The sequence below is a fragment of the Ursus maritimus genome, unplaced genomic scaffold, assembly GCF_017311325.1.
Source record: "Ursus maritimus isolate PB19 unplaced genomic scaffold, ASM1731132v1 scaffold_3, whole genome shotgun sequence".
Classification (NCBI taxonomy): domain Eukaryota; kingdom Metazoa; phylum Chordata; class Mammalia; order Carnivora; family Ursidae; genus Ursus; species Ursus maritimus.
Window position 1 is genome coordinate 88203017 of NW_024425563.1, and position 16925 is coordinate 88219941.

Consider the following 16925-nt stretch of genomic DNA (forward strand, 5'->3'; position numbering starts at 1 on the left):
TACCCCAGTTCACTTGAACCGTGGTGAGCTCCAAGGTTTTAGACACAAAATCAGATCCCTATGCTTCTCTGGTTCCCGTTCCCAACCCTCCCAGGCCCAGACACAGATGGGGGTTGAGACTCGCCTCCGATACAGAGGCGAGGCTCAGTGTCCTCAGGATCCCCTCACTCGTGAACGAAAGAGGCCACGCTAAATCTGTGTTGCCTGCCCTACATCATACTGCAGACCGGTGAGATATCGATATCCTCTGCAACCCTTCCTGTACCCTCGGCTTCAGAAGGATGGGATATTAACAGCCAACTCTTGGGAAGTAGGGCAGAAGTGGACGAGGGCCTTGCTACTCGCCGATTAGCACCAGGGCCCGTTCAGGAAATGATGTAGAACAAGATGCCCTCTGGGCAGAGTGACCTGCTTTACTCCCTAGAGAGACTGAAGAGGAGATGCCACACCTTCCTTAATTCTCCCAAAGAGGAGAAAGAGCCTTTGTTCTCAACCGTTGGGTTGGCACCATGACGACCCCTCTCCCCGGTGGACTTCTTCGTACCATTGTCTTGCCCATTTATGCCCTAGTGCCTCACCTGGAGCCTTTCCCTCTAGGATTCCTCCTTTTACCTCCCTTGATCATTGTCTTCTGCTGTCAGACATGTGAGGTCTACCGGGTTCTCCCCCGGATGGAACGGTGTGGTTGCAGGAGTGGCTAAAGGAAAGCAGGGCTGACTTCTCAATTCAGGGTCAGGCATCTCCAAGGCAATCAGACCATTTCCCATCTAAGAGTAACCACCTCTTAGAACAGCCTCTGTCTCTGTCCTGCACCTGGATCTGTGTCCCTACAGCCCTCCTTCTCTCATCCTGGCTCGAGGTCTTCCAAGTCCTATCTGTCCTGCCACATCCCTTTCATGACACCCGCAGCACAAGGGAGAGGAAAACCTGGAAAGGCCCAAGTAGAAGGGAACCAGGCAGGGAGACAGGTCAAGGCAATGCAATTCTGATTTGCCACGTGCCCCAGTACTCGGGAAAAGCAGACCAGAGCAGCAGGTTGGCATCAGTGGCATGGGGTCCACTTGGGTTAAAATGGGTTTAAAACTACATAAGTAATGTATTCATTATGATAGGTAAAGTACTCTAGATTGCAAGGGCTTGCTTTTTTTAATATATAACCAGGAGGTCTCATTTCACAACTGAGGATTAAAAGCCATTATCATATTGTTTTCGATGTTCAAACTGTGACGACAAAGCCCCACGTACTCACATGGTTGGAAATACCGATTTTATTCTGAAGTCCCACCCCAGGTCCTTTAAGGAATCTCAAGGATGGCTTATACTCCTGTATTAAGCCCGTCCTCCTTGGTGCGTGGCTGCTGCTGCCACCTGCCCCGAGAGCACAGAACCAGCTGTCCCCATCACAGCTGATCTCTACCACTGCTGATTTCTGGGTGCACGCACTGGCGCCACACTCTGCAGGTACCCTGTGCCGGCTGAGATCCTGCCTGTGATAAACCTCCAGGATCGCACAGCTCCAAGGCGGGGCTCTGCTAGGCCTAGGAATCACCATGGTAACCAAGGACGGGCTTCCTTGGAAACAGGACGCTCTAGTAGTCTTGCTGGGTGCGCTGTTTACAGCTGCTGATCCTGCAATGTTTCCCTTCACTCTCTGATATATGCCCCATCAGGGTGCCACGCAGCAACAAACACGGTAGACAAACACAACTGCGTCAGGCTTTTAGACACCAGCTCTCTGAGTTTGTACAGAGGCATCATCTTCCATAAAAAGAAACCGTAAAACAAATGGGATCTGCGTCGGGGGAGGGTGCAGTCCTAGCCTTAAATCGTGCCTTGATTCGGCCCTCCTTAGAGAATCTCTAGGCTCTCGTATGACAGCCAGATCACCCATCTGGATCCTTCCTGGACAATGCGTTTTCTCTTTGGGGTCCTTCTTGGCCTTTTATGATAGCTGGTTTCATTTGTGACCACTCTAAACCATCAAACATGTTTTATTTAATCCCTTTAAACCCCAAAGAGATCATTGTGTTCCATTTACCTTCCTCCCTGAAAGGTCTTTGGCTGTTAGAAAAAATTCTGCAGATTTCAATTGATATATAAGGAGTGCCTCTCGCCTATCTTTGCAGATCAGGATTTCTAAGTTCTAGGCCTTTGCTGAGCCACGGAAGTGTGACACATTTCTTCTTTCGGAACAGTGAGTACTTGACCTACATCACCAAGGAGGTCATTGAGAGCACAAGTGTTTGTATCAGTAGGTACAGAAACTACAGTCCTCCAGCCTAAAAAATAAAAAGCCTGGTTCTCCCAAGCCCTAGGGAGAATGCTGCTCTGGAAATGTGAGGTTTCCCGCATGTGTCTAGGTTCTCCCTAGCATGATGCTCTGCGGGCTCCCACCTGCTCCCTCGAACAGGAGAGGAAAGTGTAAAGTCATAGCTATAGCAGAGGAAATGTCCCCCAGCCTGCAGCCCCCTGAGCTTTCCCAGCACATCTCACTGCCTCTCAACCATCTCAGACTTTTCTGCGCCAACTTTGGTTTCATTACTTGAGATGATAGCTATCCTAGAACATCAATGCCAGAGAATATTTAATTTAAAAAATTAAATATATGGGTTTGATGCTCTTCAGTTTGCTTGACACCTAAAGCTGTTCAAAAATGCTGCCCTGGGTCACCTTCCTCAGGGGAGAAAAGGGAGAGGGACAGAAGGGCCCGTCTGGGCCTCCATCTCCTGTCTGTGAAATGGAGGGGAGGGATGTGGGATGGTCTGTCTGGACCCTTCTGGTTTCAAATCCCATGTCTCCATGGAAGAAAGTTATGCTGCACCCGGGAGAGAGTGAGATGGAGGGAGCCACCCACATGAACACACAGAGAGATGAGGAGAGGGACCAAGAACACAGGTGCCCAGAGTCGGGAGAGGTCCAAGTGCCAGGGGCTGCCTCCAGTGTCTGGGTGGGCTTCGTCTCTGGTGTTTGGGGTCAAACAGGGCATCGTGTCTGGCACTTCAGGGTCTTGGTTAATGACCTAGGAGTAGAAACAGGCTTGGGAATTAGCAGTTGCAGATTTCGTTACCACTTTCCTAAGGATGTTTCATGGTGGTAATTGAACAACTGTAGGATGCTAAGGGACACCCACCACATCATTCTCGAAGCAGAGACTACCCACCGATGGCCTTCTCAGATGACATCTTCCATGGAATGGGAAGAGTGGGTCAGATGGTGGCATCTCCCCCAGCGTCTGCTTCAGACCTGCTCTTGAGCAGGACAAACTGACTTTGTCTTCTGAAAACCGACTTAGGATAATCACCAACGTTAATGCCTTACTCTAACAGTTTATTTGGGGGCAAAGAACTACATTTGAAGAGGAATTTTAACTTTGTAGGATTTTAAAATGTACTTTTATTTAAGCACTGTGGTTCATCCCCAAAATAAGATTCTTGCTATCATAGAAAAGATGGAAATTGAAGCACCAGATTGTTAATGGGGCTCCCAGAAATGATCTCAAGTTCACAGTTGTATATCGTGGTGTAGTGGACATGAAGGCTTGAAACGAGGTTGTGGTCGTCAACCTTATCTACTCCCCAACTGGCCCTACAGCCTGTAGTAACTTTCTAAACTCTGAATTGTGATGATGTCATCGGTTAATGAAGACAGTTTTTGTACTCTTCTGGTCTTGGTGGGTTTTCAGCTCTCCTATTAAGGTTTTGTTATTTCTTGCTGAAAATCTGGGCACTGTCCAAGGGGGAAAAAAAAGAGCTGAATTTTAGGTATAGTGGGTAAAAAATATGAACTGCACAGTGCTGTAAATACAATATACACACATTTTAGTACCGTGGAATCCTTACATCGTCAGTGTGAACAATAAATTTGTGTGCTGGCCATAGTCCCAAATTATACCTGAATTTATTTTTGTGTGCAACTCTTGGTCACACCTCCCTCATTTCCCAGTTAGTCCTTCAGCAGACAAGCAACCCCTAAAAATAACATGGTTTCTATGGGAACATGCTTTACCCCGTGGATTCTAGAAACACGTTTTATTTGAAAAACGAGGTCTGGCAGATCAATCCAGGCTTACAAGCTAGAATTTGTATTTTTGAATTTATTTGATTTAAGGAAACATTTAAAACTGGTTGAAATGTTGGTTCCGTGTGAAATTTTTCCAGCTGAGTTGAGTTGATATGAATTTGCTTTTGACAGGAAGAGTTAGAAATCTCATCTTCGACTGAGAGGGTTTTGTTTTTTTTGTTTTTTTGTTTTTTTTTTTGAAATAATTAAGTATATGACTCCATTACTTTTATTTTATTTTATTTTATTTTTTTATTATGTTATGTTAGTCACTATGGCTCCATTACTTTTAGATTCTGTTGCTTATACCTCTGCGGCCCTAAGCACTGTTGGATGATCGTGTAGCAAATAGCACAACTGGGGACAATACTCACTTTTCCAAAGTCAGTGAGAATTTTATCAGTTACCTAAATGTAGGCTGACATGAACTTGCTATACAGGTGCTCGAGTTTTTATCCTTTTGAATTCCTGTAGCTGAACAGTAGTACGATTTGGGGCTAGGTTTGCCTACCACAGGAAGGTATGTTGGTCTCTTGCATCTTTACATGTCCTAAACCCAATGCTTCCTTAAAAATATGCTTTGGGGTCTTAGCACAGCTGAAGAGGATTACGAAGGTGGAAAGTGAGGTTGATGTAACAAAAGGAAAGACTTTTGAGGAAAACGAAATGAGCCCTCTTATAGAAATTACAGCACAGAGGTTTGGGCTTCCAAAGAACCAATCTCCAAATACGGTTACTGAGGGAAGGGAGTCTTTGAAAATTGAAATACAGAGCTACATTTTGAGCACACTATTGAGAATATGAATGTCTCCGAGGAAGTACTCCTCTAGATCATTCTTATATTCTGAATGTAAAACATTTGAGCTAAAACACAAGTATGATAAGAGGCAGCTTTTGGAAAAAAGAAAACTGGAAGTTTTTCAGGTTAATAAAAAAAATTTCTGCAAATAAATCACTGACAGTAAAAATGAAAGCCTTTACGTGTAAGAACGCTCTTTTATCTTTTTAACCACGAGCTACAGAGACAAACATCCGTTTGTGGCCCAGGAGGTTTATCTGGGCCCTCCATCTTGACTTCAACATTGGAAGCCTTCAGTCGAAAGCGCGTTTGTCATTCATTACCCACCCCAAGATTTCTCTTGTCGTTACTGGAGTCTTGATTCTAGCCACTCGTTCTTCTTGCCTGCCCTGATGTAGATCCCCACAAATGAGCAGCGTGCCCTAAGCCTTCTACCAGAAGCAAATCCTAAAAGGGAAAGAACAGGTAAGTAGTCTGGGTAGTCATTTGTTTCTGCATAGAAAACAAGCAAAGAAGTACCTAGAAATTACAGGCTATTGGACGATAATGTTTGGCAGGGAGGTGGGGGTCATGTCCTTAAGTCTTGAGGGAAAAACAAAACAAAATGGTGGAACGTAGTCTCCACACATTTAAATATTTTTAGGACAATTCTGAGAAGTAACTGAGGAGAATGGGATCTTGTGTTTATGAAACATCCTTGTGTATATTATGGAGGGAGAAGTGGCATTGGCACTTTGATGCCCTATTCTATGTCAGGGAATCTGTAAGGTACTTTGCAGACACAATCCAACTTCCTTCTTACAAATAGATCTTCTCATTCCCATATTTACAGCTGAAGAGACAACTTTAGAGTTAAGCATCTGTCCCAGGATTAAGCTGCTAGTAAGTGGCAGGGTATCCTGTTTCCAAATGTCATGCTGCCTGGGGAGGTGTATCCATTTAAACTGTGCAACTGACAAATAATTTAGACTTTCATTGCTTTAAAATAATTTCAAACTTGAATCTTGTCTTCTTAGACTTGAGGACTGCTAAAATTTTAAAACTAAATTAGTATCATATTTGTTCATAAGTTAGATGAAACTGTTCTGTTTCACACACAAATCACATAAGCATTATATATTTTATTTAAAACAAATTTTTTTAAAGATTCTATTTATTTATTTGAGAGAGAGAGCACGAGCGGGCAGAGAGAGAGGTTGAGAGAGACGCAGATTCCCCACGGAGCCGGGAGCCTGACTCGAGGCTTAATCCCAGGACCCCGGAATCATGACACAAACTGAAGGCAGATACCCAACTGACTGAGCCACTCAGGCACCCCAGCATTATATATTTTAAATATCTACTTTGTGAAAATGCATATTCCAGCACATAAAATTTTGGTTGTTATGCAAGTTATAATTACATTTTTGAGTTAAAATAAAATCTTATTTGACAGCATTTAAATATGTCAGGTCCAATGTTTCAAAAAAATTTAGTTATTCCCTCTGAGGAGATGCTGGAGTAGCAGAAGAAAAATTTGAAGGTATTTTAGACATTCACTGTGGAATAACTTCTTCCTCAGATAGAAATGCTCAAACTTTGCCTCTGGCCAGGTGGGCGGGAGATACATGAGGAAAATGGACACAGATCCTTCTGGACAGAGAAGTCTGACCTGTTGATGCCTGAGTCCCATACTGTCCAATCAAAGGTTTGAAAAAGTTTTTATTTTTTATCATCGGATATTCATTAAATACTTACTGATGCCATAACAATTTTGTGTGACTAACTGTATACCCGCCTAGATACAGAGTAAGGGGAAAGGGGGAAATGTCTTTTTGGTTCTGTTGTTTCATGTTAAGAATCATAACTTTTTTTTTATAAGAAACATTTTATTTTTTTTTAAAGATTTTATTTATTTATTCGACAGGATAGAGACAGCCAGCGAGAGAGGGAACACAAGCAGGGGGAGTGGGAGAGGAAGAAGCAGGCTCATAGCGGAGGAGCCTGATGTGGGGCTCGATCCCATAACGCCGGGATCACGCCCTGAGCCGAAGGCAGACGCTTAACCGCTGTGCCACCCAGGCGCCCCAAGAATCATAACTTTTACATGGCTTTTTCTGCTGTTGTTACCAAGCTGTCTCAAGTACCCTGGCTCATGTAATTTTCCAATAACCCCTTCACACAGGCAGTACGACCTTTCCCATTTCACAGCCCGAGCTCCGTGGAGCTGGGTGACTCATGCACACTCCCACAGCGACTCAGTGACAGAGCTGGCGCTCACTCCAGGATGGCAGATGGCTATGCGGTCACTGCTCCTTACACACCCATACCTGAAAAACTTACATAAAAACTAAACAGGGGCGCCTGGGTGGTTCCGTCGGTTAAGCATCTGTCTTTGGCTCATGTCATGGTCCTGGGCTCCTGGGATAGAGCCCCACATCGGGCTCCCTGCTCATCGGGGGGTCTGCTTCTCCCTCTGCCTGCTCTGTCTCATTATCTCTCTATCTCAAATAAATAAATAAAATCTTAAAAAAAAACTTAACAGAACTCAACCACCAACCCCAACTTGTCACCAAAGGTAGACATTTTTTTTTTTTTAAGATTTTATTTATTTATTTGACAGAGAGAGACAGCCAGCGAGAGAGGGAACACAGCAGGGGGAGTGGGAGAGGAAGAAGCAGGCTCATAGCAGAGGAGCCTGATGTGGGACTCGATCCCGGTACGCCAGGATCACGCCCTGAGCCGAAGGCAGATGCTTTAACAACTGCGCTACCCAGGCGCCCCCAAAGGTAGACATTTGTCTAAGAATAGATTCAGGGTTAGCAAGAAGAAAAGAGTGCAGGGAGTACGTATGGTATGTGCTCCTCGCTGCTCAAAATCTAGTCGTAGAAAAGATTATATACACTTATTTATTTATGTAAAGTAGGCTCTCTGCCCAGCGTGGGTCTTAAACCCCGAGGACAAGAGTCACACGCTCTGTGGACTGAACCAGCCACGCGCCCCTAGTAGAAAATATTTTAAAATGTCTGATGTTAGGGATGTACTGTATGGTGACTAACATAATACAATAAAAAAAATATTATTATAAATAAATAAATAAATAAATAAATAAAATACATCAGTCATAAAATAAAATAAAATAAAATGTCTGATGCATCTTCTTACAATAATTGTACACAATTTTATGGTCTTCTCTATGTTATCCCAAATTGGATTCTGACAATAGGAGGAATGACCTTTGTAGATCTGATACGAGCGTGTGCTGTGTGTATCCTGCCTCTACCTTTATTTAAAATTTTGTTATTTTATTCATCGTGACTTTTTTGCATTAATTTTGATTTTTCAAAAAAATTTCATTAAAATAGCATAGATTTTGACTACTGAGTTTCTGGCCCTTTCTTAAATTTTATGCCGCAGGCTAACGTGTCTCATGCTAATCCCAGCCCTGGTATGTGAGCTTAGACATATCTGTTAATAGAATGCCTGGCTGTACAGTTATGAATTTTATATTTAAACAAATTTATTTTTGTGATTTTGCTTCACTCCATCTCTTCGATCTGTTTGGGTAATGAAGCGGAGTCCCTGACAATATTTATTGGGTATACAGCTTGAGGTTTGTAACCAATTGTCTGGGATTGCAGAAGTGTAGTGGCATAGTTTCAATATATCCATTATAATTTTGTAAAACTTTTGATTTAGGGGCTTATGGTCTTCTAAGCATTTTGTGGTGAAACATGGAGCCCATCAATACGACCACCCTGCCAAACGCCTCAAGCACAGAACAAGGCCACTGCAAGGGGCACTGCAGGATGATTCTGGTAACACTCTACAGCGTGGTTTTGCTTGGAGGCACTACTGGGACAGTATTGATGTCACGTATGATGTGCAAAAGGAAAAGCCAGTCAATGATTGCCCTGATTGTTCTCAATATCATAGTGCTACACTCAATCCTCCTGGTCAGCCTCCCATTCCGCCTCAGCTATTATATCTTAGAGGTCTGGGAGTTCGGATCCTTTCTTTGCCGACTGGTCAGCAGCATAATATACGGTCATATGTACTTCACCTTTGTTTTCTATGTGGCCATAGTCATACTCCGATTGCTCATCTATTTTAAGAAACTCCAAATGCAACAGTTGCAAAAGTACCACATGGTAGTTTTAAGCATTGTTATTTGGACCATGGGTAACCTTGTTTTTTGGCCAATATTACTTTTACAATACGGCGTACATCCAGGTTACTCAGAACAAGGACGATGCTTTGAGTTCTACAAAGATCTCAACCGCGGGGAACTCATTATCTTGAACTACGCTATGATTGTCATTATGATCTCAACGGTTGTGATACTCTTTCTGATACAGATGGGTGTTATCGTTCAACTGATAAAAGCTCTCTGGCCTGACATGTGGGCACATCAAGACTATAGAGCTCAAATCAAGAGCTTCTTCTTCCTCCTAGTAATAGTGGTCTGTTTTATACCCCACCATGTATTCCGGGTGCATTTTATTCAAAATTACTCAGAGATAGACAAATCTGAGTTAGTTCTTTATAATGAAATTTTTGTTGCTTTGACTACTGTCTGTTGCCTGGATATGGTGTGTTTCATAGGTGGGGTTATCCATTAAAAATACTCTTTGTCACTCACTTTGTAATCAGTTTTTTACCATTGTGACAAAATAGTTTCAAATGAATGGCTGCTACCATGATTTCAAAATTTTTCAAATTCCCTGCTCTTGATTGTCACCGGAATTATTTTTCCATGAAAAGGTAATGAAGACTGATTGTTCCCCTCTTCCTGGATGATCTCCATTAACTGTAGAATGTGTTCCATTTCCATAGCTCTACTCAAGTTGACCACAAACATCCTTTCCAGACTCAACTGCTACCTCTTTTTCATGCAGTGCTTACTCCTGCTTAGCACAACTACTGCCTTTCCTATGCAACAATCCAGCCTGGTCTCTTTGCATTTGCTCTTGCTGAGCTTTGATCCTAGCATGTTCTCCCCCTCCACCTCCAAACTATCTAATCTTCAAGGTCCAGAGAATTTGAAGATATGGACTCTTATCACCCTAATAAGCCTTAACTTATTTAACTTATGCTCAACCTGAGATACATACCTCTTGAAAATGACTGATAGCTGGGGAAGTGATGGCTGCTGGCTGTGGTTATTTGGAGGAAAGAACTAGCTTCGATAGTCAATAGACTTGACTTTTGGGAGGAAACCCTTCCAGGATTACTGGAGCGTTAATATGGTTTGATTCTAAGACTTAGTAGGTACTTAGGAAATAGAGAATGCCTCCCAGATCGATGTTTCCAGACATGCATCCATTGAGCAGGAAAATAAATTGGAAAAGGTGGAAATCAGCCGGTCTTAGTTGAAGCATGCTATATTAGACTATATTAGAGCCCAAACTTTTGAGAGTGTGGGACTGTTATTAAGCTTGTTCAAGGTACCCTATATGACCAAGTAATATTGCAAAATGAAAATCAACTCTCGCATCAGTTAAACTCAATAAAAATAACCAAGAGGAGCAACTTGGATTGAGATAAGTAGAATCCAAGTTGGTTGTCTTGGTTATTTTTATTGTGTTAGTTGGTACTTACCTGACAAAGAAATTGACATGTCCTTATGCCTTGCTTATAATAATGCTACCTCTGATATTAAATTTAATGAATTAAATAACCAAAGCCTTACTGGTTAACAAGGTAGCATAGTTAATATAACAGAGGTTGGGAGTCCTCTGGGCATGTGGATTCAAAGATTTTTAGTAACTATGGAATCATGGATGAAGTGTTTATAATCTCTGAATCCCCGTTTCCTATGTTATAGGGTTTTGGTAAAATTGAAATAAGACAGCAACATGTGTTAAATAGTGTCATAGTGCCTGGCATGTGGTCCTCAGGATAACAACATTACTTACTTTCCAAATCCAGTGACACCTTTTTGCAAATAATTTTAAGATAAATTCAGAATGTTGATTCATATAAAAATATATTTTGGAGGCTTTGATGCTATTGGTCAATGTTAATCTCATGCTTTATGTAATTATTAAGTCAATAACTAAATGGATGCTTATTCCTTTTTTTGCCTATAAGAATTTGTCATTATTATTCTATAATTATTAATAATATTTTAAAATACTATAGAAGAACCATTTTATAAGCCTGCTGTCATAGAAAGAGATAAATAGCCATGCACTTAAATTACGCGTAATCACTTTTTAAGGGGATATGATATGTCCCGAGTAACTTCAAGATTGTGATTGATTGTGTAACTTTAGGATATAGTCAGTATTCAACTTACTACTTTGTTGGGTTCCATGAATTCCTTTTAATACTGTGGGCAGCAGAGCTAAGGAGGCCTCTAATGAGTCCTGCCTGATATACCTGCCTCTGTGTAATTTCCCCTTTTACTACTGACTTTTCATGAATGAAATAGGGCAGAGCAATGAGATATCACCTCCAGTGTTAGGTTATAAAAAGACTATGGCTTCCATCTTGGGCATCCTTTCTCTCTTTCTTGCTGTCCGCGGATTGCTTCACTCTGGAGGAAACCATCTGCCACATCATGGAGCAACCCAAGTGGCAAAGAGTCAAGACCTTCTAACAACCACATAAAAGAGTTTGGAAGTGGGTCTTCTGAGACCTGCCAGCAAACACGGAGTGGGCTCAGGAGCAAATCCTCTCCTATTTGAGTCTTGAGGTGATTGCAGCCCTGGCTGACGTTGAGTGCAGCCTCAGTAAGAGACCCTGAGCCAGAACCACTCAGCTAATCTGCTCCCAGATTCCTGCCATGAAACTATGAGATAATAAATGTTTGTTGTCTTAACCCAGTAAGTTTCAGAATAATGTATTATGCAGTAGGAGGTAACAAGTACAGTCAGCGAGTTCTTTACACCTGTGGAATGCTGCCACATAAGGCACTTGTGTCTGAGATTTATAATCCATTGTTAGTTCCTGCCTGCTCCCGCTGTTCATGATAACGAACACATGGTTGCCTGTTTTCTGAGTCAATAAGGACTGTGTCTGGTATTGTATAAGCTTTGCTTCTATCCCCGAAGCATAGGAGAAGGAATATATGATAGTACATGGAAATCCATTGGGGTGATTTAGGGTGAAGGTGGCAAAGGGGCAGCTGGGAGTGGCAGGAATTGCTCTTTGTTAGTCATATTGATGTAGGGATGACTGGTGCTCGAGTGTGGTTCCGAGAGGACCACCAGCGGGAGCAACATCTGGGACCTTATTAAAAATGCAAATTCTTGAGCTCTACCTGAGAACGACTGATTCAGAAATTCTGGATGTGGAAGCCAATGATAATGTGTTTTAACACAAGCCCTCTAGGTGATTCTGATGTGAGCTAAAGTATGAGAATTGCTGCCCTGGATTAACTTGCTAGATTAAAAACGGACACAAATGCTTTGGCACGGCTCCCATTGTGAGATGGAATCTGTATCCCTTACCCTTCACTGGGAGTGGAATTTATGACTGCGCCAACCAACAGAACATAGGAGAAAGGACACTGCCAATTTCCAGAAGTGGGCCTTAAGAGACCGGAAACCTCCATTTCGTGTCTCTTGGAACACTTGCTCTTGGAGCCTGAGGTGTCATGGAAGAAGTTCGACTTCCCTGCTGGGGAGAACACCTGGAGGAGTCTGCCACGAACAACTGGAGACAAAGGGGTGATGAGCCCAGAGAAGCCCAGCCTTCCAGCCAAAGCAGCAGGCATATGACGAAGCTGCTTGGGCTCGCCAGACCACCCAGCTGCCACGTGGATACCACCGAGTGATCCCAGTCCACGTCACCTGGTGCAGAGAAATTGCCCACTCAATCCTGCCTGAATCCTGATCCGTATGATTGAGCGATATCATGGAATGACTGTGTTAAGCCATTAGATTTGGGGGGTGGGGGTGACTTGTTATGCAACTAGGAATAATTCATGACTCACTACAAATGCAATTCTAGTTCAGTGCTGCTCCGTAGAAATAGAATGCAAGTCGCAAAGGTGAGCCACATATGTGATTTAAAATTTTCTAGTTGCCGGGGCGCCTGGGTGGCACAGCGGTTAAGCGTCTGCCTTCGGCTCAGGGCGTGATCCCAGCGTTCTGGGATCGAGCCCCACATCAGGCTCCTCTGCTATGAGCCTGCTTCTTCCTCTCCCACTCCCCCTGCTTGTGTTCCCTCTCTCGCTGGCTGTCTCTATCTCTGTCGAATAAATAAATAAAATCTTTAAAAATAAAATAAAATAAAATTTTCTAGTTGCCATATTAAAAAGCTAAAAAGAAACAGGTGAAATTGAATTTAATAATATGCTTTATGTAACTCATTCTATCCAGAATGTTATTATTTAAAGAAACAATCAATATAAAAATTATTAATGAGATTTTTTGCATTCTTTTATTCATATTAAGCTCTTCAAAATCTGGTGTGTATTTAAGGCTTGTAGCACATTCTAATTCTGAGTAGCTGCATTTCAGTGGCCACCCATGCGTAACGGTTAATATATTAGACAGTACAGTTTGGCATCACCCAGAGATCATCCAGAGATGGACCTGAGGAACATGTTCTCATAGGAGACTGGCCTTGCATCTCTCCGAAATTCACTTTCCTCCTATGTGAAATGGGAATCATAGAACCTACTTCAGAGTGGATATAAAAATTAAATGGTATTGTATAAAGAGCAAATAGCAGTGCACAGCAGGTACCGTCTGTCTGTCTTTCTCTCCATGTATATACCATTGGTTCTGTTTCTGTGTGACTCAAGATTTCCCAGATATCACTAGCTTTTGGTTATAGAAAAATGTCATGTATCTTTGTATTAAGCAGCTTAGGATTGCTCCAGCCCACAGCCCTGAGGGCCAGGAAGCCTCCCTCTTGCAAACCCACACACAGGACACCAGCTGCAGCCACCACAGGTCTGCCCTGTCCTTCCTTTCTTGCTCATGCTCCTGGCTGGCAAAACCTTCTCCCCACAAAGTGGCACAAGATCTCCAATGTCCATGCCCCAGATTCTCTGATTCTTCTAGTGTTTACAGTCATTGAAACACAAGAGCTCTGCTGGGCTCCAAGGCCGTGGCTGGACAGAATGATTGGTTCCCTCTCCAAATTCAGCTACACTCTTTGGCTGACCGGAAAAACAGCTCTGTTTAGGCCCAGCGTCTCTAAAACCGTCTTTCCTACTTCTGTTAGCCCTGGCCTCCATTCCGTGTCTAGAATCTTTGAAGTCTCTGGATAAACATCCCTATATGTTTCTGATCTTTTTCTAACCCTAAATGTGGTTCCATTTGCTGTTCCTCTCTACCTTGCCCTGCTCTGAGCACCAGGAAACGGGCCCTGATGCACTGTGCTTTGGGTTTTCTTGTTACTGGGTTCCTGGTTGGGTTTGACCTCTGGGCATTACCAGCAGGAGAGTCCGTCCAGAGGGAGGAGTGAGGATGAGGCATTGATTCTCTGCCGCTTCCCAACCTTGTCATCACAGATCCAGCATGGCCTGCCGCCCTTCTAGGCTTCAGCTCCTGCTTCGTGGCCCTGCTCTCCCTGCATTCCGTGGAGAAGTCCAAGGTCTTTTCTTCCCTTTGTCCCTTCGGGCCTGGACTTGGTGCTGCTATCTCTGTTTATGTCAGTATCCCTTGTTGGCTTCCTCATATCCGCTCACACCTCTGGAAAAAGTCCTTCATTAATGCCCCTTCAGTGTCTCCATCTGAGTTGCATTCTGATCCTGCAAAGAAGCTGGCTGATGTTCCCTAAGAACTCAAATCCATTCCTGAGGGCAGAGTGGAAAGGGAGACTCCCATTCTCTGCATTGCCTTGGGCTACCTGACTCAAAGGTGCTCTTCCCCTTCTCACGAAAGAAAAGATTTCACGAATTTCAACAGATTCGAACAAGTAATGAGGTGGGATGCAGAGGCAAAGATGCTGTCAGTAATATCATCAGGGTGAGGGTGCCAGATCAAAAGGTAACCATGGCCTTGGATGCATCCATAGAGAGGACTTGCCACCTCTTCCCCATTTCCCTTCCAGCAAGGTCAGAGGCTTTAGCTTCAGCCAAGACAACTTCACTACGCAGCACCACTGAAGAATCCAGCAAGGGACTCTGATGTGACTCCGTCTCCCTCCCAAGAAAAGTCCTTCCAACTTGTTCTGGATTTTGGAGAGAACTGAAAAAAAATCCACTAATAATTATAAATGCACATGTGTCTTGAAACTGGCTTTCAAGTTTCTATTTCCACGTGACTTTCCACTGGGCCATTTCCGGTGGAAATGTCAAGTAGATTGCAGGAGAAAAAAATGGTACCCCCTTTAAAAGAAATGATGCAGGGCCATACCACAAGGTCTGTATCATACACATGTGGCAGGGGGATGATTTTTTTTTTAATTTGATACATTTGCTTTAGGGCGCTAGTCTCCAGTTAATTTAACAGTGATAGAAATTTTTGTGGGAAGGTACTTCTGCAGATTTTAGATAGAGGATGCCCACACAGGAGTACTAATCAAAATATTTTACTAGAGTTATATTTCTGCCTGACAATAGATAACAATTACTGAATGCTCACCATGAGCTGGAGCCTGTTCTAAGCCTTACATTTACTTTAAATCATTGCATCCTGATGAAAGGGATTAAATAGGTTCTATTATTATCTCCAGGAAAGACACTGGACTACAGAGAGGATAAGAAATGACCAAGGTCACAAAGACCCCCCACTGCCCAATATTGCTTTATAGGGATCTCACAAAACATATGTCTCTGGGGGTCAGGGGTGGGAGGGCAGTTAGAAAAGCCCTAATGTAATAAGCGTTATATATTCACAAATTACTGGTCACACAGAGCAAGGTTGATCCTGCTATTATTACCCAAGGACTTTTGTCCTGTTACTTGTTCCCTGGGGATTCACCCATTCTGTGGATCATAAAAATCCTGATTTAACGGTCAATAATGGTGGGACTCATTAGTCTTCTCCTTCCACTTTGTCATCCTAAAATCCCTGGACTCATGATCTTTCCCCCCATCCCCCCCCCCCGCCCCGTTCTGATGCTTCTTTTCCCATCATTCACTCAGCCAATGAAACGTTAGAGTTTCCTGTGGTTTCGCCTCCTTGCTCAACCCTGCAAAGTGCTACTTCGCAAGTCCTATTGATACTAATCCCAAATACCTAGCAAGTCTTTTTTTGCCCCTGGTCTGTGGTCTCTGCATGTGCCCCAGCATGTGGGCCCGAACCCCGCCCTCCCGGATTGCTGCAATAGCTTTCTATCATATTATCTCTGGTTTCACTTCCCCAACCACATTTACTCCAATTGTCACACTGATGTCACAGTGTTGCTTTTTTTTTTTTTTAAGAATTGAAACCTTTTTATGTCATCCATCTGTTGTAAATCTTCCCATTTTTAACTCTGAGATGTTTCACAGTGTTTTCCCAGAAAGCCCACGCGCACAACCGCGCCGCGAGATCTTCTGTGTGTTCTGTAAATGAGGCTTGCACCCCTCCTGGGGCGGAGATGTTAGCATGAGAATGAGGTAAAGGTAGTTGTCGGTCATTCTAGAGGTCACTGCAGGGTCCTTCTGCGCAGGCATGAGTCAGGAGTTCAGCTCAAACTGGTCTGGGCGGCCTGGGCGGGCTGGAGGCCTTGTCAGGGCAGTCATTATCGCTGGGAGGGATTTTGCTTTCCATTTGCCTAAGTGAAGAGCTAAGCTGGAAACGGGAGTTCAAGCGACAATGTGGGACAGAGGTCAGTGAGTACAAGTAGGTGGGTGGTAAAGGTCAGGTTTTGGGAGCTGGTCACAGATTGACTGGTTAAAAATACAGCTTATGAATATAGACTTTTGAATGGTAACAGTTTTAAATCACAGGGAATCTCCAAGATACTTGTAATAGAAATAATTTGGGTAAAGACTACAGAAAAGTCACTGAGAGCATAAGATAATTTGAATAGCTTTATAAAATAGAGAAAAACAAGATACAGAAACATCGTCATATTTCTTTTGGTCACACTGGAAGCAGCACCAGTCCTCTCACCTGAGCCTTGTTCCCTTCTCCTTTGCCCTCCCATCTCTTCAAGGGCCCTATTTCTTCAACCTTTGCTCTCCAGACTTTGCAAA

At 43.2% G+C, this 16925-nt stretch overlaps 1 protein-coding gene across 1 annotated transcript in view; it reads left to right on the forward strand.

Moving 5' to 3' along the window:
• NME8 (NME/NM23 family member 8) overlaps positions 1-16925 on the forward strand; it is an 85487-nt gene that overhangs the window by 17517 nt on the left and 51045 nt on the right. Inside the window, exons 2-3 of the mRNA XM_040644406.1 lie at positions 5257-5323; positions 6451-6545. Coding sequence (XP_040500340.1) covers positions 6516-6545 — 30 coding nt within the window. The 5' untranslated portion in view covers positions 5257-5323; positions 6451-6515. The remainder of the gene's footprint in view (positions 1-5256; positions 5324-6450; positions 6546-16925) is intronic.